At 43.2% G+C, this 24,606-nt stretch overlaps 1 protein-coding gene and 2 long non-coding RNA genes across 3 annotated transcripts; all 3 read right to left on the bottom strand.

Annotated features, from left to right (window-relative positions):
• Nucleotides 1–1,422: 1,422 nt before the first annotated feature.
• On the bottom strand, nucleotides 1,423–3,558 carry LOC109198183 (uncharacterized). The gene is made up of 2 exons (XR_002059109.2): nucleotides 3,500–3,558; nucleotides 1,423–1,535 (listed from the first exon to the last, which is right to left on the bottom strand). It is a non-coding gene; the product is annotated as an uncharacterized LOC109198183 (long non-coding RNA).
• A 9,625-nt stretch (nucleotides 3,559–13,183) lies between these two features.
• Nucleotides 13,184–15,321, bottom strand: LOC109198182 (uncharacterized). The gene is made up of 2 exons (XR_002059108.2): nucleotides 15,263–15,321; nucleotides 13,184–13,296 (listed from the first exon to the last, which is right to left on the bottom strand). It is a non-coding gene; the product is annotated as an uncharacterized LOC109198182 (long non-coding RNA).
• A 5,900-nt stretch (nucleotides 15,322–21,221) lies between these two features.
• Nucleotides 21,222–22,278, bottom strand: LOC112845121 (tonsoku-like protein). Its single transcript, XM_025904677.1, has 2 exons — nucleotides 22,235–22,278; nucleotides 21,222–21,688 (listed from the first exon to the last, which is right to left on the bottom strand). Exons 1-2 carry the CDS (start codon nucleotides 22,263–22,265, stop codon nucleotides 21,492–21,494), a joined length of 228 nt encoding a protein of 75 aa, XP_025760462.1. The 5' UTR covers nucleotides 22,266–22,278; the 3' UTR covers nucleotides 21,222–21,491.
• Nucleotides 22,279–24,606: the final 2,328 nt, after the last annotated feature.

Here is a 24,606-nt window from a genome sequence, read left to right as displayed (position 1 = left end):
TCAGACCCTATGGTGATGCATTGGATCCTGGGTTCCTCCTGGTGCCTGACAATGCCTGGCCTCATGTGGCTCGAGTATGCATGTAGTTCCTTCGGAATGACAATGCCTGATACCACTAACTGCCCCCATGCTCGGCTGACATAGATCCAATAAAACACCTCAACTTTCCAGAAGTTCGGTGATACCCTGGTCCGGATCTGGCAGGAGATCCCCCAGGACACCATCCGTCTTCTCATTAGGAGCATGTCTGTCAGATCTTTCTGTCTGTCAGATCCATGCACACTTTGCCTGGCAAAGTGTGCAGTGAGATTGAGTCTCACATGCTTTAATTTTTTATTCGATGTGTAGGTGTTCACCACAAACAGTTTTTTATTTTTTATTTTGGGGAACTTGGTTGATCCTAAAGCTAAACACACCATTCTTTGTGTTTATATATATGTCATGATCCAGGTCAGTGTTCAGTGGTTTTCTGTCCTGGCCTTGCGCTCTGCATCTGCCTTTTGGGGTGGAGCCCTGGTTCAACACCTACACTTCTCCACGCGTTTTCCATCTGTGGCATTCAGCAAGACAGTATTTAAAACCAGTGTTGCCATCAGTTCTTCACCAGTTCGTTTCTTTGTTCATGCCAAGTACTTGATCTCTTTTGTGCCTTTAGCAATCTCGTCAAGTCACCACCTTACTCCTTCCTCTGGACGCTGGTCTCCACAGTCAAATCCCAGCTTCATTCTGCAACTTGCTTCTCTCGACTTAAATTACTCACTGCTCTCACCTGCCTGTCCTCCTGCCTGCTGCTTCCTCTGCATTACTAGAATACAGGCTGGAACCCAACTCACTCACTCAACACTCAGAGGGCTACCCGCCTCCAGAGCCACCTGCAAGACTCCTCGTCAGAGATTTCCCTGCCACGTATTCATGTCTCACCATAGTTTATTCTGTGATTTCAATAAACTTGTGAAATCTTATTTCCGCTCTGTATTGTTCTGCACTTATGTTCACTCCCACGTACTGCTCTCCCGGCCTTGACAGCATGAAGTGTCTGAAGAATATACCCAGCAGACCCAATTCGGAGTGCAATCACTAAGCAGTGATATATTAACAGTGTCCTAAACCAACAACAACTCTACCATCCAGAAGACTAGTTACTAGTGCAGCTGCTAGTGCTACTGTTAACAGTGCAGCTGCTAACATTTGGTTAATTTGCCACAGTTTGGTGCATCTGTTTTTAATTTCTTTTCCCTCTCTTAGCTTTTCAGGCCACACTAAACTATTCTACACTGAAGGTAGGGGAGGTGCCAGTTGCAATAAGTGATTTGATTAGGCAGTACAGCGCCCTGCAAGTAATCCATCAGCCCAAAAGCATCATCCCTGGTCGATGACATAAACAGCACGCAGAACAATAACAGGTTTTTTTACCGTCTATGCTAAGCCAGCTATGTGAGTTTCAATTCAAAAGTGTTTAGTGTTGGTACTCAGCAACAGATACCTTAGCCATGATGTCTGCGTAGGCCATGTAGAGATGATCCTCATCCAGTTTACTGCAAAAACAAACACATTCACCAAAGTTAGCACAATTATAGCTGTATTAAGGAAAATAATTTTGGTGCACCACTGACTGAAATGACATCTTCTCATTTAACAGTTTTTCATTATTTTGATGAATATTTACATGTTTTATATTTCAGATTCTTTAAAATAGCCGCCCTTTGCTTTGATTACTGCTTTGCACACTCTTGGCATTCTCTCTCCATGAGCTTCATGAGGTGGTCACCTGAAATGGTTTTCCAAAAGTCTTGAAGGAGTTCCCAGAGATGCTGAGCACTTGTTGGTCCTTTTGCCTTCCCTCTGTGCTCCATCTCATCCCAAACCATCTCCATTGGGTTTAGGTCAGGTGACTGTGGAGGCCAGGCCTCCATCACTCTCCTTCTTGGTCAAACAGCCCTCGCACAGCCTGGAGGTGTGTTTGGGCTCATTGTACTGTTGGAAATAAATGACGGTCCAACTAAACACAAACTGGATGAGATGGCATGTCGCTGCAGGATGCTGTGGCAGCCATGCTGGTTCAGTGTGCCTTCAATTTTGAAAAAATCCCAGCAATGGTGTCACCACCAAAGCACTCCCACACCATCACACCTCCTCCTCCATGCTTCACAGTGGGAACCGTGCATGTGGAGACCATCCGTTCACCTTTTCTGCGTCACACAAAGACACGGTGGGTGGAATCAAAGATCTCAGATTTGGACTCATCAGACCACAGCACAGATTTCCACTGGTCTAATGTCCACTCCTTGTGTTTCTTGGCCCAAACAAATCTCTTCTGCTTGTTGCTTTTCCTTAGTCGTGGTTTCTTAGCAGCTATTTGACCATAAAGGCCTGATTCACACACTCTGAACAGTTGATGTAGAGATGTGTCTGCTACTGGAGCTCTGTGTGGCATCTATCTGGGCTCTAATCTGAGCTGCTGTTAACTTGCGATTTCTGAGCCTCGGGACTCGGATGAATGTATCCTCAGCAGCAGAGGTGACTCTTGGTCTTCCTTTCCTGGGGCGGTCCAGTTTTGTCATAGCGTTTTTTCCTGACTGCACTTGGGGACACATTCAGAGTTTTAGCAATTTCCCAGACTGACTGATGGGCTGTCATTTCTCTTTACTTACCTCATTGGTTGTTGCCATATTATAAATTAATACAGTTGTCAAACAGGGCTGTCAGCTGTGTACCAACCTGACTTCTGCACAACACACCTGATGGTCCCAACCCCATTAAGAAGGCAAGAAACTCCACAAATGAACCCTGACAGGCACACCTGTGAAATGAAACCATTTCAGGTGACTACATCACGAAGCTCCTTGAGATAGATGTGCTTGAAGCTGTTGTCCTGTGAGCTGCCTATCACACAAGCTGTTAACTCTCAGAACCTTGTCCTGTGATTCAGTCGTGTCTTTGGGTCTGCAGACCTCTTCCTGTCACAGTTTGTTTCTCAGTGCGTTTGATGGTGAAGGAAACTGTACTCACTGACACTTTGACTTTCTTTGTCAGGACAGACCTACATTTTTAAGTGTTATGATGGTCTCTCTCTCTTCCACTGTTAATGGTCTTTTTCTCACCATTTTTGTAGCAACACACTACTTACTGCAGTACAGTACTGTTCAGCTGATGCTCACAAGGGTATGGCACCAACACTGCTTTATGCAGACAGAGGGGGTTGGAATTAATCCAAGTTGGAACACCTGTAGGAATTAGTAGCAGCAGCTTTCAAGGCTTGATCAACCTTCACTGCTGCAGAACAGCTTTGAATTGTTAACCCATGTTGTGTCCCTGAAAAAGGCCTTTTGGTATAATTCTGAAATGTACATTATTTTTCAGTTTTGGGTAACCTAACCTCTGGCAGCTCACCACTTACCTTTGTACCATTTCAAGCTATTCATTGGACTTTAACGACATGAACTGCAACAAATAACTGGAAAAATAGGGACTTTTAACAGGTAGTGTGTAAAATACACACCATTTTTCTGTTAGGGCTGTTCTGCTGAACAGCTGGATGAGCTGATGCAGGGGATCTATGTGTTTGTGTTTCTGCCCCTCCTCTTCCTCAGATGGCTCCTGTTCACCTGGTTTCTGAAATCAACACACATTCACAAAGTGCTAAAACTCTGCTATACACTGAAGAAATTAACACATAATTTGCCTTCAAAACAAGCAAAAATTCCAGAGTAGTCAGAAGAATTCCACTCGTTTTGTTTTTTTTAAATGAAATGAACTTACAGCGAGGTCTTCTATGAGTTTATCTTCAAAGTAGTGCTCCTCTGTCTCCATCCAGGACTTTTCATAGCCCTGCAGGAACAAGTTTACAGCCCGGTGCCTAGTATGAGAGAGATACATGGATGACTAATAACTGTTTATCTACCCATCTTCTGCTGCTTATAAAGGGCTGCACTGTAGGTGCAACATATATCCACAACCTTTCCTCACTAGCCCGAGGTGTGGCTGTAGATGAGGGTGGGAAAATAATAAAGTGCAGAATTTTAAATATTTCTTCTTCATTTTACATGTGTGTGTGTTTGAGAACATACCTTGGCAAGTTATAGAGTGGTGCCATCCTGAAGCAAGCGACGACATCTCTCTTCCTCTGTTTTGAAAGCAGTTTGTGCCACACAGCCTTCTTACTGCGCTGAGGATGCTCCACCTGAAGACACAAACTGAACCACTCAGTATACTAGATATTTAGTTGGTGTACCTTACCATCTGGAAGCCATATTATCCTGGAGAAGTATGTGGTCAGCTTTAATGAAGACCAATCAGCTAGTTTAAGAGGACCGTGGGGTACCTTAAAGCTATACTCTCTACGTTGGCACAAAAATGCGCAAAATCAACTCAACTTGAATATATAGACCTGCTCCAGGTGGAAGAGGACATGACCAATATCCAGGATTCTCTCCACAGTCTTCTCTGGGTCAGTAGTATCCTCATAGTGGTTTGGGAGGTCTCTGTACAGAGCCATCTGCCAACGAATTGCTGGGTCCTCTGACTTTGTAAGACACACAGAGGAAATGCATGACTCTATTGGCCCATTCACAAGGTTAAGCACCTTTGTGAATATATAAATATATAGTACCAACCAACATCTACCAACTGGTTTACATCTGTCTCGACTTTAACAAAACAAAAGCCAAAACACAGAAACACCACATGTAAAGCTCATGATTCAGTAGCTTGTATAACTACCTTGCTGGCAATAACTTGAATTGGTTGTTTTTTTGTATGACTTCGTAAGTCTTTAAAATCATTGTGGCAGAATTTTGGCCCACCCTTGTTTATAACGTTGCTTCAGTTGATTTAGGTTTGAAGCCATTCATTTACGCACAGCACTCTTAAGGTCCTGCTACTTTCAGTATTTCAGTCACTCTATAACTTCAGATTCAGTTCTTTCTCCTGCTGGTGTGTTTGGGATCATTGTCCTGTTTCCTGACCCAGTGTGGGTGAAGCTTTAGCTGTCAAGTAGATGGCTTCACATATGACTCTGGAATATACAGTGTATCAAAAATAAATCATACACTTTCAAAAGGCTGTATTTTAAGCTTACACTAAATTTAAAATACATGGCTGAATATAAAGTTTTACATACAAAATGTTCAATGTTTATGAATAATCAATGAAATACGTCATCCCATAGTTCACTGTAGTCACTGCAGCCACTGCTGTTGTAATGCAATTGTTCCGGGTGAATGGCTGCAGAATGAAAGCACTTTGAAATCGAATGATTCTTTTGATACAGCCTGTACTCTCCCGTACAGACGAGTTTAGTGATGTTAGTGGGATAGGGGCTATGTGGAGTGATAGAGTTCCTTCAATCACTTGTTGACAGATTGAATTTCCTATTCTATATCTTTCGGATAACCTATGATATCACTGTGAAGTAGCCTTATTTATCTTATGGACATAAAGGTTCATCAGTTCGTTTAGGTCCTCTTACTCTAGATTTGTGTGAAATTTAAACTGAATCTGAGTACTTGACTCTAAATTTTGCGAGTTTGCCCACCGACCATCAAAATCGAATCACTTCATCCTTGTGCCAGATTTGAAGAATTTCTCTTAAACCAGTCCTTTGACATTACTTTCACAAGAATAAGATAAACTGACAACAACCTGACACCATGGCAAAATCTAAGCCCAGAGGCATAATGTGTAAGTATACTTTAAGTAACTTGTGTCCTTTTCTTACCTTTCCTTGTAAATGTAGGTTGTTCCTGATGACCTCTCGAACTTCGTCCTCTGTGTCTTTCTGCAAAAGAATTATTAACTTCGATCAAACAACAGGTATTCTGTGACCTACAAAATCCTATCAAAGATGTCATGAGCAAAAAATATTTATTCAGTAATTAGTAATGAAAATTTTACAAAGCTAAGGCAGAGTTATTTTGCTGTTACTAAAGGTTGACCTCAGGAATACCAATACTGCAAATAATTGATTGTTATTGTCATACACCTCACCCCAACCAGTCATGGTAGATTTTTAAAAACAAATAGACATGTAAACATTATATCAAGCAAATATAGAATAGAATAGAACAGAATAGCTTTTTATTGTCACTGTTACAAGAACAGTGAAAGGCAGTTTGGCATCTCTCCGTGTGTGTAGAGTACACAATAGCGAATGTATTTACACAATAACAGACAAATTTACATTTACACAAGAAAAGATATGGTTGGTGCACCAGTTATTGGTCGTGTCCAAATTCATGGGCTGCATCCTCCTGAGGACCCGGCCTGAGCGGTCTACGTGGGCCGGGTCCTCAGAAGGTCGGGTAGGCCGGAAGTAAATGGCTGGGGAAATTGGACGGTCTAGCCTTCTGGTTAGCGTCACCGCTGTCTCGGTGGAGTTGAATAAACTCGGCCGCCTGCTCCTTGCTATCTAAATTATAACAGGACGCTGGCGTAAACTGTCGACCATCTCACACTTTTGTTTAATTGGTTTTCTGTTTGACGTTTGTCAGCTGTGAGAAAACCAAGGAGGAACCCACCCGGGGGATTAATAAAGTTTTATTTTATCTAATCTAATCCCTTTAATCTCAGCCAAACCGATTTACTGACGAACAAATAAAACACTGAAAAAAGCCAAACAATATCATTTCTAGCTTGTCTAAGTGACTTACGTTTAACCAGAGTAGCGAAAGTCCGCGGTGATCTGAAAATGACGTGCCGGGAGTTGTGCCGTTCTCGGCGGCTTCAGTGGCCCTGGAGCTCCCGGCTAGCTATCGAGCTAAAAAAAAAAAAAAAAAAAAAAGAAGAAGATAAATATACCAGAATTGCGCCCATTCCATTGGCCGCCCTCGTGGCTCATGGGAAAGTGACAGGCCCTATGGCGGAGATTGAAGACAGGGGGCAGTGGTTCGAATCCCATGCGGACCATTTGTTGGGGATACATACCAAACAAACAATAATAGTCCCTGGCTCTGAAATTCACCTGCTACGCTTGCTTAGAAGCCTACAGGCGAGCCTATAGACGGGCTCTCTCTGCCTTTTTACCGCTGTCCCAAAATCCCTCAACTTTTACCTCAATATTGCTTCTTAGCCTTGCTACCCACCGCCAAACACGCCAGGCATTGTCGCTTTCTCAATCTCTTCTTCACGTCTGAACAAACGCTCAATTTTGCCTTCATTAACACAAATTATACATCAAAACGTAGGTATTTTTCTTGCCTTTCACAAAATGCCACCGTCATTATCGCAGGAGTTGCCGTTTTCTCGCAAATGGCCTCCAAGCAACACAAAGTCAGAAACGTCCCCATTTAAAGTCTATGGAGACTTCAGTGAAAATGACAGCTGGAATTCTGTAACGGAGGCGTTTTCAACTCCTCATATCTCCTAGATGTATTTTTCCTTATAGACCTGGAAATCGCCTTGATTTTTTTTTCTTTTTTTAATTAAAGCCTGCTGATTGTTACAGTGAAGGAATGATGTTGACAGGCCGTGTATTTTTGGTGTTACAGAACATTTTTGTAATCCTATAATATATTATAGGGCAGGCTGAACGCGCTTTGGGAGCGGGAGACCCGGGTTGAAAACTAGCCAGTGGCAGTATCGATTATCTTTCCCTAATTCACTTTATAATTACAAATTGTCAACACTTGAACATTCCCACGTGTGTTCTGATCAAAACAGTGCAAGAATGAGCTCTTTAGCTTTTGATTTACAACTTATCCACATTTCTTTGCGGACAATCCTGCATGTCACAAATAAATGACACAAAGCTCATCTGTGGCTGTGCACCATTCGTGGTGCGTTGGCTCCCTCTACTGGTACGCGCCTCATTCAAATGTCGCCGCACATTTAAAATTGCAGGGTGTCTTTACACTGTCATAGCTCCTAGATAGATTTCTTCAGAGACCTGAAAATCGCTGTGATTATTCACCATAGCCTGCTGATTCTTACAGTGAAAGAACAATGTCAACGTATAGCATCGTTGGTTACTTTAATTGTGTTTGTGTTTTTTTAAATCAAATCCTACAAAATATAATAAGCAACTTATGGCAGCTCTAGATAAACATGGCATTTACGATAAGTTTCAGTCCGGTTTTCGTCAGTTTCATTCCACGGAGACAGCTCTTCTTAGGGTCTCAAGTGATATCTTGATGGATAATGATGCAGGAAAATGCTCTGTTCTACTCATGTTGGACCTCACATCAGCTTTCGACACAGCTGACCATCACATCCTCATTGAAAGGCTGAAAAAATGGGTTGGTGTATCTGGAACTGCATTAGAGTGGTTCTCCTCTTATCTCCATCACCGATCCTTTTCTGTGGCAGTCTCCGATTTTAGGTCATCCTCTACCTCCCTTACTTATGGTGTCCCTCAAGGGTCAGTTTTGGGGCCTTTATTGTTTTTAATTTATCTTCTTCCCCTCCAGCATATAATGGGCTCTTTTGAGGACATTTCTTATCATTGTTATGCTGATGATATTCAGTTGTACATTTCTTTTATGCCCGAGGATTTATCTAAGCTTCAGCGTCTGAATGATTGCTTAGATTTGATCAAACGTAGGACGGCTGCAAATTTCCTCCAGCTCAACGAGGGGAAAACCAAAGTCCTCGTATGCGCCCCTGATAGATTCCTATCGCAGATAGTGAAAGCCCTTGGTCCTCCCTCACTCTATGTTAAATCCTCTGTCAGGAATTTAGGTGTCACCTTTGACTCCAGTTTCACATTGGATGGGCATGTGAAATCTCTGGTTCGGTCTTGTTTTTATCATTCAAGAAATGTGGCTAGGCTAAGCCCGAATTTATCTCGATCTGAACTGGAGATTGCTATACATGCATTTATCTCGTCACGCTTGGATTATTGCAATTCGCTGTTTATGTGTCTTAGCAAAGGTTCTCTGGATCGTCTGCAGGTTGTGCAAAACGCTGCAGCTAGGCTTTTGACAAAATCCTCCAAGTACTCACATGTGACACCGTTGTTATCTCAGTTACACTGGCTTCCTGTTAAATTTAGAGTCGATTTTAAGATCCTGGTCTTGACCTACAGAGCTGTGCATGGACTGGCACCTGCCTACATCTTTGATCTGCTACAGCCTTATGTCCCCAGCAGGTCTTTGAGGTCATCTGATCTGGGCTTACTTGCTATAAAAAAATACTAAGAGGAGGACTAAGGGTGATAGAGCTTTTGCCACTGTGGCCCCTAGACTGTGGAACTCTCTCCCCCAAGCATTAAGAACTGTGGACTCAGTAGCTGTTTTTAAAACACAACTCAAAACTCACCTTTTTAAAACTGCTTTTGGTTAATTTTTTGCCTGTTTTATTTAGTCTTTTTAAATCTTTTTATGACTTGTAATTTTATGTGCAGCACTTTGTGATTCTGTCTTGAAAGGTGCTATATAAATGAAACTTTATTTATTTATTATTTATTTATTAAAACAGGACCAATTGCGACACAAAACCTCTCGCACACTAACACAAACTCTTTATACAGATACAGAGCTTTACATGTATAAATAAGGCAGACAAAAATGCATAAAACACAAGCTATCAACAGATTGTTGGTGGACAGCATGTCACTTTATTTTGGTTTTATCTTGTTTCTTTTTGGTGTAGCCTCACTAAACAAAATGTTTATAAAAATGACCACTTTTATTATGAACACTGGCTCAAAATCCACCGTCAGTGATAAAGAGTAGACATCAGAAGCAAAGTTCTGCCGACATCATCACACCTCCCACCCTCAAGTGGAGGTGGCGGAGAGGAGGCACTTGGAGTTTCGGTCGAGAAAGTGTCCGTGTGACTGAGTCCTGTCCCAGCTCTGCTTCAAGGTCTGTCGGTCCAGCTTGTTGAGGGCCTGAGAGCAAAGACGGATATCCTGGACCAGCTCTGACAAACTGTCCAGGTCTTCACTCTCCCAGGGGCCAGAGACCTGACACCTGCAGGTTAAGCAACAAAGAGACATTTTATTTCATATCCATAATTTCCATTTTTCCCCCTATAAATATTTGACATCCAAATGTAGCCTATTAGCTAGCATCCAGTAACGTTTTCTGCTCCATAAAAGGGAAAATTAATTCACAACTAATCGGTTTTTGTTTTTGTTTTTTTATCTTTAAACCACACTTCTATATTGTAATGTCTGTGTGTGTACTCATCAAGCAACACCTCTGTGCATACATACTAAATGTTCAAACTTAGAAATGTGTCAAAAGGAAACAGACGCACAGCAAGACACAAACTGTTGCCAAGTACAACTTTGCACAGGTGATAAAAACATCAAATATCATCAAATTGTGAATTAGTGTGAAACGGTGAATCTAAGAATAGGCTCCCAAACAGTCATATCCAGAACAAATTACTTTTAACACATCAATGAGTAAGCAGGCATAGGGATTGGACAGCCTGGTTCTATCACAAGGGCCATAATATATTTGCCACCGCTGAGTTACAGTAAAGAGTAGGGGGCGATAGGCAAGACTTACCTTTACTAGCACTGATGGTTTGGAGCACCATCTCAGCAGCGCCACGGTCGTGCAGCCGAGCCTGCTGATACAACAGCTTCTGCTTCTCCATCTCTTTTTCCTTTGTTAGAAAGGTGACACATATCATTGCAGACCATCTAAAAATGAAACTGCTAAAAACTTGAGGAGACTAGTGGAAGATTCAAGACCGATTGATCACCTACTTCAAAACTCTTCACTTCTCCATCGTCATCCTCTTCATCATGGCAACTCTGAAGGAAGGGAGAAAGGTGAAAAAAAGCATACAAACTACAGACTGATTACTTCGGATAGATATAGCCACATCAGCGACGGGAAGTTCCAAAGCACTGAGGCATCAAACTGAGTATTTTCGGTGTCACCATCTTTGTTTTTTTAAACCAGATGTTACGAATGATGGGGAGGGCCGGTATCTGCTGCTTTGTGCAAAGATGAACAAGATGAAACTTGCCAGAGTTCTACAAAATGACCTGCAGAAGGCCCATCCATCCATCTCCCCAAGCAGAGAAGCCCAGACCTCCCTCTCCCCAGCCACCTCCTCCAGCTTGTCCGGGGAAACACCAAGGCGTTCCCAGGCCAGCCGAGAGATATAATCTCTCCAGCGTGTCCTGGGTCTGCCCCGGGGCCATCTCCCGGTGGGACATGCCCGGAAAACCTCACCCAGGAGGCGCCCAGGGGACATCCTTGTCAGATGCCCGAACCACCTCAACTGGCTCCTTTCGATGTGGAGGAGCAGCGGCTCTACTCTGGGCCCCTCCCGAATGGCTGAACTTCTCAGCCTATCTCTAAGGGAGAGGCCAGCCACCCTTCAGAGGAAGCTCATTTCCGCCGCTTGTATTCACAGTCTCGTTCTTTCGGTCACTACCCACAGCTCGTGACTATAGGTGAGGGTAGATCGAACGGTAAATTAAGGGGCCACTGACATGAATGTCTCTGATCAACAATCAACAAACGACTTTATGATGGTGGCCTGGGGACAGAGCTTCCTCTTGTCAACCCTCTGCTGACTGCCCAGCACCGTCTGGCATTTGCCGTAGAATACCAGAATGGTCCACCACTGGTGCCCTGTGCTTTTCACAGATGATAGCAGGTTCACCCTGAGCACATGTGACAGATGTGAAAGGGTCTAGAGAAGCTGTGGAGAACATTATGCCGCCTGTAACATCGTTCAGTATGACTGGTCTGGGGGAGGCATATCCATGGACAGACGCACAAACCTCTAACAGACTAGGTAATGGCACCCTGACTCCCATTAAGTAATGGGATGAAATCCTTGGACTCACATCAGACCCTATGGTGATGCATTGGATCCTGGGTTCCTCCTGGTGCCTGACAATGCCTGGCCTCATGTGGCTCGAGTATGCATGTAGTTCCTTCGGAATGACAATGCCTGATACCACTAACTGCCCCCATGCTCGGCTGACATAGATCCAATAAAACACCTCAACTTTTCCAGAAGTTCGGTGATACCCTGGTCCGGATCTGGCAGGAGATCCCCCAGGACACCATCCGTCTTCTCATTAGGAGCATGTCTGTCAGATCTTTCTGTCTGTCAGATCCATGCACACTTTGCCTGGCAAAGTGTGCAGTGAGATTGAGTCTCACATGCTTTAATTTTTTATTCGATGTGTAGGTGTTCACCACAAACAGTTTTTTATTTTTTATTTTGGGGAACTTGGTTGATCCTAAAGCTAAACACACCATTCTTTGTGTTTATATATATGTCATGATCCAGGTCAGTGTTCAGTGGTTTTCTGTCCTGGCCTTGCGCTCTGCATCTGCCTTTTGGGGTGGAGCCCTGGTTCAACACCTACACTTCTCCACGCGTTTTCCATCTGTGGCATTCAGCAAGACAGTATTTAAAACCAGTGTTGCCATCAGTTCTTCACCAGTTCGTTTCTTTGTTCATGCCAAGTACTTGATCTCTTTTGTGCCTTTAGCAATCTCGTCAAGTCACCACCTTACTCCTTCCTCTGGACGCTGGTCTCCACAGTCAAATCCCAGCTTCATTCTGCAACTTGCTTCTCTCGACTTAAATTACTCACTGCTCTCACCTGCCTGTCCTCCTGCCTGCTGCTTCCTCTGCATTACTAGAATACAAGGCTGGAACCCAACTCACTCACTCAACACTCAGAGGGCTACCCGCCTCCAGAGCCACCTGCAAGACTCCTCGTCAGAGATTTCCCTGCCACGTATTCATGTCTCACCATAGTTTATTCTGTGATTTCAATAAAACTTGTGAAATCTTATTTCCGCTCTGTATTGTGTCTGCACTTATGTTCACTCCCACGTACTGCTCTCCCGGCCTTGACAGCATGAAGTGTCTGAAGAAATATACCCAGCAGACCCAATTCGGAGTGCAATCACTAAGCAGTGATATATTAACAGTGTCCTAAACCAACAACAACTCTACCATCCAGAAGACTAGTTACTAGTGCAGCTGCTAGTGCTACTGTTAACAGTGCAGCTGCTAACATTTGGTTAATTTGCCACAGTTTGGTGCATCTGTTTTTAATTTCTTTTCCCTCTCTTAGCTTTTCAGGCCACACTAAACTATTCTACACTGAAGGTAGGGGAGGTGCCAGTTGCAATAAGTGATTTGATTAGGCAGTACAGCGCCCTGCAAGTAATCCATCAGCCCAAAAGCATCATCCCTGGTCGATGACATAAACAGCACGCAGAACAATAACAGGTTTTTTTACCGTCTATGCTAAGCCAGCTATGTGAGTTTCAATTCAAAAGTGTTTAGTGTTGGTACTCAGCAACAGATACCTTAGCCATGATGTCTGCGTAGGCCATGTAGAGATGATCCTCATCCAGTTTACTGCAAAAACAAACACATTCACCAAAGTTAGCACAATTATAGCTGTATTAAGGAAAATAATTTTGGTGCACCACTGACTGAAATGACATCTTCTCATTTAACAGTTTTTCATTATTTTGATGAATATTTACATGTTTTATATTTCAGATTCTTTAAAATAGCCGCCCTTTGCTTTGATTACTGCTTTGCACACTCTTGGCATTCTCTCTCCATGAGCTTCATGAGGTGGTCACCTGAAATGGTTTTCCAAAAGTCTTGAAGGAGTTCCCAGAGATGCTGAGCACTTGTTGGTCCTTTTGCCTTCCCTCTGTGCTCCATCTCATCCCAAACCATCTCCATTGGGTTTAGGTCAGGTGACTGTGGAGGCCAGGCCTCCATCACTCTCCTTCTTGGTCAAACAGCCCTCGCACAGCCTGGAGGTGTGTTTGGGCTCATTGTACTGTTGGAAAATAAATGACGGTCCAACTAAACACAAACTGGATGAGATGGCATGTCGCTGCAGGATGCTGTGGCAGCCATGCTGGTTCAGTGTGCCTTCAATTTTGAAAAAAATCCCAGCAATGGTGTCACCACCAAAGCACTCCCACACCATCACACCTCCTCCTCCATGCTTCACAGTGGGAACCGTGCATGTGGAGACCATCCGTTCACCTTTTCTGCGTCACACAAAGACACGGTGGGTGGAATCAAAGATCTCAGATTTGGACTCATCAGACCACAGCACAGATTTCCACTGGTCTAATGTCCACTCCTTGTGTTTCTTGGCCCAAACAAATCTCTTCTGCTTGTTGCTTTTCCTTAGTCGTGGTTTCTTAGCAGCTATTTGACCATAAAGGCCTGATTCACACACTCTGAACAGTTGATGTAGAGATGTGTCTGCTACTGGAGCTCTGTGTGGCATCTATCTGGGCTCTAATCTGAGCTGCTGTTAACTTGCGATTTCTGAGCCTCGGGACTCGGATGAATGTATCCTCAGCAGCAGAGGTGACTCTTGGTCTTCCTTTCCTGGGGCGGTCCAGTTTTGTCATAGCGTTTTTTCCTGACTGCACTTGGGGACACATTCAGAGTTTTAGCAATTTCCCAGACTGACTGATGGGCTGTCATTTCTCTTTACTTACCTCATTGGTTGTTGCCATATTATAAATTAATACAGTTGTCAAACAGGGCTGTCAGCTGTGTACCAACCTGACTTCTGCACAACACACCTGATGGTCCCAACCCCATTAAGAAGGCAAGAAACTCCACAAATGAACCCTGACAGGCACACCTGTGAAATGAAACCATTTCAGGTGACTACATCACGAAGCTCCTTGAGATAGATGTGCTTGAAGCTGTTGTCCTGTGAGCTGCCTATCACACAAGCTGTTAACTCTCAGAACCTTGTCCTGTGATTCAGTCGTGTCTTTGGGTCTGCAGACCTCTTCCTGTCACAGTTTGTTTCTCAGTGCGTTTGATGGTGAAGGAAACTGTACTCACTGACACTTTGACTTTCTTTGTCAGGACAGACCTACATTTTTAAGTGTTATGATGGTCTCTCTCTCTTCCACTGTTAATGGTCTTTTTCTCACCATTTTTGTAGCAACACACTACTTACTGCAGTACAGTACTGTTCAGCTGATGCTCACAAGGGTATGGCACCAACACTGCTTTATGCAGACAGAGGGGGTTGGAATTAATCCAAGTTGGAACACCTGTAGGAATTAGTAGCAGCAGCTTTCAAGGCTTGATCAACCTTCACTGCTGCAGAACAGCTTTGAATTGTTAACCCATGTTGTGTCCCTGAAAAAGGCCTTTTGGTATAATTCTGAAATGTACATTATTTTTCAGTTTTGGGTAACCTAACCTCTGGCAGCTCACCACTTACCTTTGTACCATTTCAAGCTATTCATTGGACTTTAACGACATGAACTGCAACAAATAACTGGAAAAATAGGGACTTTTAACAGGTAGTGTGTAAAATACACACCATTTTTCTGTTAGGGCTGTTCTGCTGAACAGCTGGATGAGCTGATGCAGGGGATCTATGTGTTTGTGTTTCTGCCCCTCCTCTTCCTCAGATGGCTCCTGTTCACCTGGTTTCTGAAATCAACACACATTCACAAAGTGCTAAAACTCTGCTATACACTGAAGAAATTAACACATAATTTGCCTTCAAAACAAGCAAAAATTCCAGAGTAGTCAGAAGAATTCCACTCGTTTTGTTTTTTTTAAATGAAATGAACTTACAGCGAGGTCTTCTATGAGTTTATCTTCAAAGTAGTGCTCCTCTGTCTCCATCCAGGACTTTTCATAGCCCTGCAGGAACAAGTTTACAGCCCGGTGCCTAGTATGAGAGAGATACATGGATGACTAATAACTGTTTATCTACCCATCTTCTGCTGCTTATAAAGGGCTGCACTGTAGGTGCAACATATATCCACAACCTTTCCTCACTAGCCCGAGGTGTGGCTGTAGATGAGGGTGGGAAAATAATAAAGTGCAGAATTTTAAATATTTCTTCTTCATTTTACATGTGTGTGTGTTTGAGAACATACCTTGGCAAGTTATAGAGTGGTGCCATCCTGAAGCAAGCGACGACATCTCTCTTCCTCTGTTTTGAAAGCAGTTTGTGCCACACAGCCTTCTTACTGCGCTGAGGATGCTCCACCTGAAGACACAAACTGAACCACTCAGTATACTAGATATTTAGTTGGTGTACCTTACCATCTGGAAGCCATATTATCCTGGAGAAGTATGTGGTCAGCTTTAATGAAGACCAATCAGCTAGTTTAAGAGGACCGTGGGGTACCTTAAAGCTATACTCTCTACGTTGGCACAAAAATGCGCAAAATCAACTCAAACTTGAATATATAGACCTGCTCCAGGTGGAAGAGGACATGACCAATATCCAGGATTCTCTCCACAGTCTTCTCTGGGTCAGTAGTATCCTCATAGTGGTTTGGGAGGTCTCTGTACAGAGCCATCTGCCAACGAATTGCTGGGTCCTCTGACTTTGTAAGACACACAGAGGAAATGCATGACTCTATTGGCCCATTCACAAGGTTAAGCACCTTTGTGAATATATAAATATATAGTACCAACCAACATCTACCAACTGGTTTACATCTGTCTCGACTTTAACAAAACAAAAGCCAAAACACAGAAACACCACATGTAAAGCTCATGATTCAGTAGCTTGTATAACTACCTTGCTGGCAATAACTTGAATTGGTTGTTTTTTTGTATGACTTCGTAAGTCTTTAAAATCATTGTGGCAGAATTTTGGCCCACCCTTGTTTATAACGTTGCTTCAGTTGATTTAGGTTTGAAGCCATTCATTTACGCACAGCACTCTTAAGGTCCTGCTACTTTCAGTATTTCAGTCACTCTATAACTTCAGATTCAGTTCTTTCTCCTGCTGGTGTGTTTGGGATCATTGTCCTGTTTCCTGACCCAGTGTGGGTGAAGCTTTAGCTGTCAAGTAGATGGCTTCACATATGACTCTGGAATATACAGTGTATCAAAAATAAATCATACACTTTCAAAAGGCTGTATTTTAAGCTTACACTAAATTTAAAATACATGGCTGAATATAAAGTTTTACATACAAAATGTTCAATGTTTATGAATAATCAATGAAATACGTCATCCCATAGTTCACTGTAGTCACTGCAGCCACTGCTGTTGTAATGCAATTGTTCCGGGTGAATGGCTGCAGAATGAAAGCACTTTGAAATCGAATGATTCTTTTTGATACAGCCTGTACTCTCCCGTACAGACGAGTTTAGTGATGTTAGTGGGATAGGGGCTATGTGGAGTGATAGAGTTCCTTCAATCACTTGTTGACAGATTGAATTTCCTATTCTATATCTTTCGGATAACCTATGATATCACTGTGAAGTAGCCTTATTTATCTTATGGACATAAAGGTTCATCAGTTCGTTTAGGTCCTCTTACTCTAGATTTGTGTGAAATTTAAACTGAATCTGAGTACTTGACTCTAAATTTTGCGAGTTTGCCCACCGACCATCAAAATCGAATCACTTCATCCTTGTGCCAGATTTGAAGAATTTCTCTTAAACCAGTCCTTTGACATTACTTTCACAAGAATAAGATAAACTGACAACAACCTGACACCATGGCAAAATCTAAGCCCAGAGGCATAATGTGTAAGTATACTTTAAGTAACTTGTGTCCTTTTCTTACCTTTCCTTGTAAATGTAGGTTGTTCCTGATGACCTCTCGAACTTCGTCCTCTGTGTCTTTCTGCAAAAGAATTATTAACTTCGATCAAACAACAGGTATTCTGTGACCTACAAAATCCTATCAAAGATGTCATGAGCAAAAAATATTTATTCAGTAATTAGTAATGAAAATTTTACAAAGCTAAGGCAGAGTTATTTTGCTGTTACTAAAGGTTTACCTCAGGAATACCAATACTGCAAATAATTGATTGTTATTGTCATACACCTCACCCCAACCAGTCATGGTAGATTTTTAAAAACAAATAGACATGTAAACATTATATCAAGCAAATATAGAATAGAATAGAACAGAATAGCTTTTTATTGTCACTGTTACAAGAACAGTGAAAGGCAGTTTGGCATCTCTCCGTGTGTGTAGAGTACACAATAGCGAATGTATTTACACAATAACAGACAAATTTACATTTACACAAGAAAAGATATGGTTGGTGCACCAGTTATTGGTCGTGTCCAAATTCATGGGCTGCATCCTCCTGAGGACCCGGCCTGAGCGGTCTACGTGGGCCGGGTCCTCAGAAGGTCGGGTAGGCCGGAAGTAAATGGCTGGGGAAATTGGACGGTCTAGCCTTCTGGTTAGCGTCACCGCTGTCTCGGTGGAGTTGAATAAACTCGGCCGCCTGCTCCTTGCTATCTAAATTATAACAGGACGCTGGCGTAAACTGTCGACCATCTCACACTTTTGTTTAATTGGTTTTCTGTTTGACGTTTAGTCAGCTGTGAGAAAACCAAGGAGGAACCCACCCGGGGGATTAATAAAGTTTTATTTTATCTAATCTAATCTAATCACTTTAATCTCAGCCAAACCGATTTACTGACGAACAAATAAAACACTGAAAAAAGCCAAACAATATCATTTCTAGCTTGTCTAAGTGACTTACGTTTAACCAGAGTAGCGAAAGTCCGCGGTGATCTGAAAATGACGTGCCGGGAGTTGTGCCGTTCTCGGCGGCTTCAGTGGCCCTGGAGCTCCCGGCTAGCTATCGAGCTAAAAAAAAAAAAAAAAAAAAAAAAAAAAGAAGAAGATAAATATACCAGAATTGCGCCCATTCCATTGGCCGCCCTCGTGGCTCATGGGAAAGTGACAGGCCCTATGGCGGAGATTGAAGACAGGGGGCAGTGGTTCGAATCCCATGCGGACCATTTGTTGGGGATACATACCAAACAAACAATAATAGTCCCTGGCTCTGAAATTCACCTGCTACGCTTGCTTAGAAGCCTACAGGCGAGCCTATAGACGGGCTCTCTCTGCCTTTTTACCGCTGTCCCAAAATCCCTCAACTTTTACCTCAATATTGCTTCTTAGCCTTGCTACCCACCGCCAAACACGCCAGGCATTGTCGCTTTCTCAATCTCTTCTTCACGTCTGAACAAACGCTCAATTTTGCCTTCATTAACACAAATTATACATCAAAACGTAGGTATTTTTCTTGCCTTTCACAAAATGCCACCGTCATTATCGCAGGAGTTGCCGTTTTCTCGCAAATGGCCTCCAAGCAACACAAAGTCAGAAACGTCCCCATTTAAAGTCTATGGAGACTTCAGTGAAAATGACAGCTGGAATTCTGTAACGGAGGCGTTTTCAACTCCTCATATCTCCTAGATGTATTTTTCCTTATAGACCTGGAAATCGCCTTGATTTTTTTTTTCTTTTTTTAATTAAAGCCTGCTGATTGTTACAGTGAAGGAATGATGTTGACAGGCCGTGTATTTTTGGTGTTACAGAACATTTTTGTAATCCTATAATATATTATAGGGCAGGCTGAACGCGCTTTGGGAGCGGGAGACCCGGGTTGAAAACTAGCCAGTGGCAGTATCGATTATCTTTCCCTAATTCACTTTATAATTACAAATTGTCAACACTTGAACATTCCCACGTGTGTTCTGATCAAAACAGTGCAAGAATGAGCTCTTTAGCTTTTGATTTACAACTTATCCACATTTCTTTGCGGACAATCCTGCATGTCACAAATAAATGACACAAAGCTCATCTGTGGCTGTGCACCATTCGTGGTGCGTTGGCTCCCTCTACTGGTACGCGCCTCATTCAAATGTCGCCGCACATTTAAAATTGCAGGGTGTCTTTACACTGTCATAGCTCCTAGATAGATTTCTTCAGAGACCTGAAAATCGCTGTGATTATTCACCATAGCCTGCTGATTCTTACAGTGAAAGAACAATGTCAACGTATAGCATCGTTGGTTACTTTAATTGTGTTTGTGTTTTTTTAAATCAAATCCTACAAAATATAATAAGCAACTTATGGCAGCTCTAGATAAACATGGCATTTACGATAAGTTTCAGTCCGGTTTTCGTCAGTTTCATTCCACGGAGACAGCTCTTCTTAGGGTCTCAAGTGATATCTTGATGGATAATGATGCAGGAAAATGCTCTGTTCTACTCATGTTGGACCTCACATCAGCTTTCGACACAGCTGACCATCACATCCTCATTGAAAGGCTGAAAAAATGGGTTGGTGTATCTGGAACTGCATTAGAGTGGTTCTCCTCTTATCTCCATCACCGATCCTTTTCTGTGGCAGTCTCCGATTTTAGGTCATCCTCTACCTCCCTTACTTATGGTGTCCCTCAAGGGTCAGTTTTGGGGCCTTTATTGTTTTTAATTTATCTTCTTCCCCTCCAGCATATAATGGGCTCTTTTGAGGACATTTCTTATCATTGTTATGCTGATGATATTCAGTTGTACATTTCTTTTATGCCCGAGGATTTATCTAAGCTTCAGCGTCTGAATGATTGCTTAGATTTGATCAAACGTAGGACGGCTGCAAATTTCCTCCAGCTCAACGAGGGGAAAACCAAAGTCCTCGTATGCGCCCCTGATAGATTCCTATCGCAGATAGTGAAAGCCCTTGGTCCTCCCTCACTCTATGTTAAATCCTCTGTCAGGAATTTAGGTGTCACCTTTGACTCCAGTTTCACATTGGATGGGCATGTGAAATCTCTGGTTCGGTCTTGTTTTTATCATTCAAGAAATGTGGCTAGGCTAAGCCCGAATTTATCTCGATCTGAACTGGAGATTGCTATACATGCATTTATCTCGTCACGCTTGGATTATTGCAATTCGCTGTTTATGTGTCTTAGCAAAGGTTCTCTGGATCGTCTGCAGGTTGTGCAAAACGCTGCAGCTAGGCTTTTGACAAAATCCTCCAAGTACTCACATGTGACACCGTTGTTATCTCAGTTACACTGGCTTCCTGTTAAATTTAGAGTCGATTTTAAGATCCTGGTCTTGACCTACAGAGCTGTGCATGGACTGGCACCTGCCTACATCTTTGATCTGCTACAGCCTTATGTCCCCAGCAGGTCTTTGAGGTCATCTGATCTGGGCTTACTTGCTATAAAAAAAATACTAAGAGGAGGACTAAGGGTGATAGAGCTTTTGCCACTGTGGCCCCTAGACTGTGGAACTCTCTCCCCCAAGCATTAAGAACTGTGGACTCAGTAGCTGTTTTTAAAACACAACTCAAAACTCACCTTTTTAAAACTGCTTTTGGTTAATTTTTTGCCTGTTTTATTTAGTCTTTTTAAATCTTTTTATGACTTGTAATTTTATGTGCAGCACTTTGTGATTCTGTCTTGAAAGGTGCTATATAAATGAAACTTTATTTATTTATTATTTATTTATTAAAACAGGACCAATTGCGACACAAAACCTCTCGCACACTAACACAAACTCTTTATACAGATACAGAGCTTTACATGTATAAATAAGGCAGACAAAAATGCATAAAACACAAGCTATCAACAGATTGTTGGTGGACAGCATGTCACTTTATTTTGGTTTTATCTTGTTTCTTTTTGGTGTAGCCTCACTAAACAAAATGTTTATAAAAATGACCACTTTTATTATGAACACTGGCTCAAAATCCACCGTCAGTGATAAAGAGTAGACATCAGAAGCAAAGTTCTGCCGACATCATCACACCTCCCACCCTCAAGTGGAGGTGGCGGAGAGGAGGCACTTGGAGTTTCGGTCGAGAAAGTGTCCGTGTGACTGAGTCCTGTCCCAGCTCTGCTTCAAGGTCTGTCGGTCCAGCTTGTTGAGGGCCTGAGAGCAAAGACGGATATCCTGGACCAGCTCTGACAAACTGTCCAGGTCTTCACTCTCCCAGGGGCCAGAGACCTGACACCCTGCAGGTTAAGCAACAAAGAGACATTTTATTTCATATCCATAATTTCCATTTTTCCCCCTATAAATATTTGACATCCAAATGTAGCCTATTAGCTAGCATCCAGTAACGTTTTCTGCTCCATAAAAGGGAAAATTAATTCACAACTAATCGGTTTTTGTTTTTGTTTTTTTATCTTTAAACCACACTTCTATATTGTAATGTCTGTGTGTGTACTCATCAAGCAACACCTCTGTGCATACATACTAAATGTTCAAACTTAGAAATGTGTCAAAAGGAAACAGACGCACAGCAAGACACAAACTGTTGCCAAGTACAACTTTGCACAGGTGATAAAAACATCAAATATCATCAAATTGTGAATTAGTGTGAAACGGTGAATCTAAGAATAGGCTCCCAAACAGTCATATCCAGAACAAATTACTTTTAACACATCAATGAGTAAGCAGGCATAGGGATTGGACAGCCTGGTTCTATCACAAGGGCCATAATATATTTGCCACCGCTGAGTTACAGTAAAGAGTAGGGGGCGATAGGCAAGACTTACCTTTACTAGCACTGATGGTTTGGAGCACCATCTCAGCAGCGCCACGGTCGTGCAGCCGAGCCTGCTGATACAACAGCTTCTGCTTCTCCATCTCTTTTTCCTTTGTTAGAAAGGTGACACATATCATTGCAGACCATCTAAAAATGAAACTGCTAAAAACTTGAGGAGACTAGTGGAAGATTCAAGACCGATTGATCACCTACTTCAAAACTCTTCACTTCTCCATCGTCATCCTCTTCATCATGGCAACTCTGAAGGAAGGGAGAAAGGTGAAAAAAGCATACAAACTACAGACTGATTACTTCGGATAGATATAGCCACATCAGCGACGGGAAGTTCCAAAGCACTGAGGCATCAAACTGAGTATTTCGGTGTCACCATCTTTGTTTTTTTAAACCAGATGTTACGAATGATGGGGAGGGCCGGTATCTGCTGCTTTGTGCAAAGATGAACAAGATGAAACTTGCCAGAGTTCTACAAAATGACCTGCAGAAGGCCCATCCATCCATCTCCCCAAGCAGAGAAGCCCAGACCTCCCTCTCCCCAGCCACCTCCTCCAGCTTGTCCGGGGAAACACCAAGGCGTTCCCAGGCCAGCCGAGAGATATAATCTCTCCAGCGTGTCCTGGGTCTGCCCCGGGGCCATCTCCCGGTGGGACATGCCCGGAAAACCTCACCCAGGAGGCGCCCAGGGGACATCCTTGTCAGATGCCCGAACCACCTCAACTGGCTCCTTTCGATGTGGAGGAGCAGCGGCTCCACTCTGGGCCCCTCCCGAATGGCTGAACTTCTCAGCCTATCTCTAAGGGAGAGGCCAGCCACCCTTCAGAGGAAGCTCATTTCCGCCGCTTGTATTCACAATCTCGTTCTTTCGGTCACTACCCACAGCTCGTGACTATAGGTGAGGGTAGATCGAACGGTAAATTAAGGGGCCACTGACATGAATGTCTCTGATCAACAATCAACAAACGACTTTATGATGGTGGCCTGGGGACAGAGCTTCCTCTTGTCAACCCTCTGCTGACTGCCCAGCACCGTCTGGCATTTGCCGTAGAATACCAGAATGGTCCACCACTGGTGCCCTGTGCTTTTCACAGATGATAGCAGGTTCACCCTGAGCACATGTGACAGATGTGAAAGGGTCTAGAGAAGCTGTGGAGAACATTATGCCGCCTGTAACATCGTTCAGTATGACTGGTCTGGGGGAGGCATATCCATGGACAGACGCACAAACCTCTAACAGACTAGGTAATGGCACCCTGACTCCCATTAAGTAATGGGATGAAATCCTTGGACTCACATCAGACCCTATGGTGATGCATTGGATCCTGGGTTCCTCCTGGTGCCTGACAATGCCTGGCCTCATGTGGCTCGAGTATGCATGTAGTTCCTTCGGAATGACAATGCCTGATACCACTAACTGCCCCCCATGCTCGGCTGACATAGATCCAATAAACACCTCAACTTTTCCAGAAGTTCGGTGATACCCTGGTCCGGATCTGGCAGGAGATCCCCCAGGACACCATCCGTCTTCTCATTAGGAGCATGTCTGTCAGATCTTTCTGTCTGTCAGATCCATGCACACTTTGCCTGGCAAAGTGTGCAGTGAGATTGAGTCTCACATGCTTTAATTTTTTATTCGATGTGTAGGTGTTCACCACAAACAGTTTTTTATTTTTATTTTGGGGAACTTGGTTGATCCTAAAGCTAAACACACCATTCTTTGTGTTTATATATATGTCATGATCCAGGTCAGTGTTCAGTGGTTTTCTGTCCTGGCCTTGCGCTCTGCATCTGCCTTTTGGGGTGGAGCCCTGGTTCAACACCTACACTTCTCCACGCGTTTTCCATCTGTGGCATTCAGCAAGACAGTATTTAAAACCAGTGTTGCCATCAGTTCTTCACCAGTTCGTTTCTTTGTTCATGCAAGTACTTGATCTCTTTTGTGCCTTTAGCAATCTCGTCAAGTCACCACCTTACTCCTTCCTCTGGACGCTGGTCTCCACAGTCAATCCCAGCTTCATTCTGCAACTTGCTTCTCTCGACTTAAATTACTCACTGCTCTCACCTGCCTGTCCTCCTGCCTGCTGCTTCCTCTGCATTACTAGAATACAAGGCTGAACCCAACTCACTCACTCAACACTCAGAGGGCTACCCGCCTCCAGAGCCACCTGCAAGACTCCTCGTCAGAGATTTCCCTGCCACGTATTCATGTCTCACCATAGTTTATTCTGTGATTTCAATAAAACTTGTGAAATCTTATTTCCGCTCTGTATTGTGTCTGCACTTATGTTCACTCCCACGTACTGCTCTCCCGGCCTTGACAGCATGAAGTGTCTGAAGAAATATACCCAGCAGACCCAATTCGGAGTG

The sequence above is a fragment of the Oreochromis niloticus genome, unplaced genomic scaffold (genome assembly GCF_001858045.2).
Source record: "Oreochromis niloticus isolate F11D_XX unplaced genomic scaffold, O_niloticus_UMD_NMBU tig00003257_pilon, whole genome shotgun sequence".
Taxonomy (NCBI): Eukaryota; Metazoa; Chordata; class Actinopteri; order Cichliformes; family Cichlidae; genus Oreochromis; species Oreochromis niloticus.
This window is presented reverse-complemented; position numbering and strand designations above follow the sequence as displayed.

What these genes read in the sequence shown, in the direction of transcription:
- LOC112845121 (XM_025904677.1), bottom strand. Translation starts at nt 22,265, where the DNA reads ATGGTGCTCCAAACCATCAGTGCTAGTAAAG. An exon ending in AACCATCAGTGCTAGTAAAG is followed by an intron (nt 21,689 to 22,234) that starts GTAAGTCTTGCC and finishes CTTAACCTGCAG; the next exon opens with GGTGTCAGGTCTCTGGCCCC.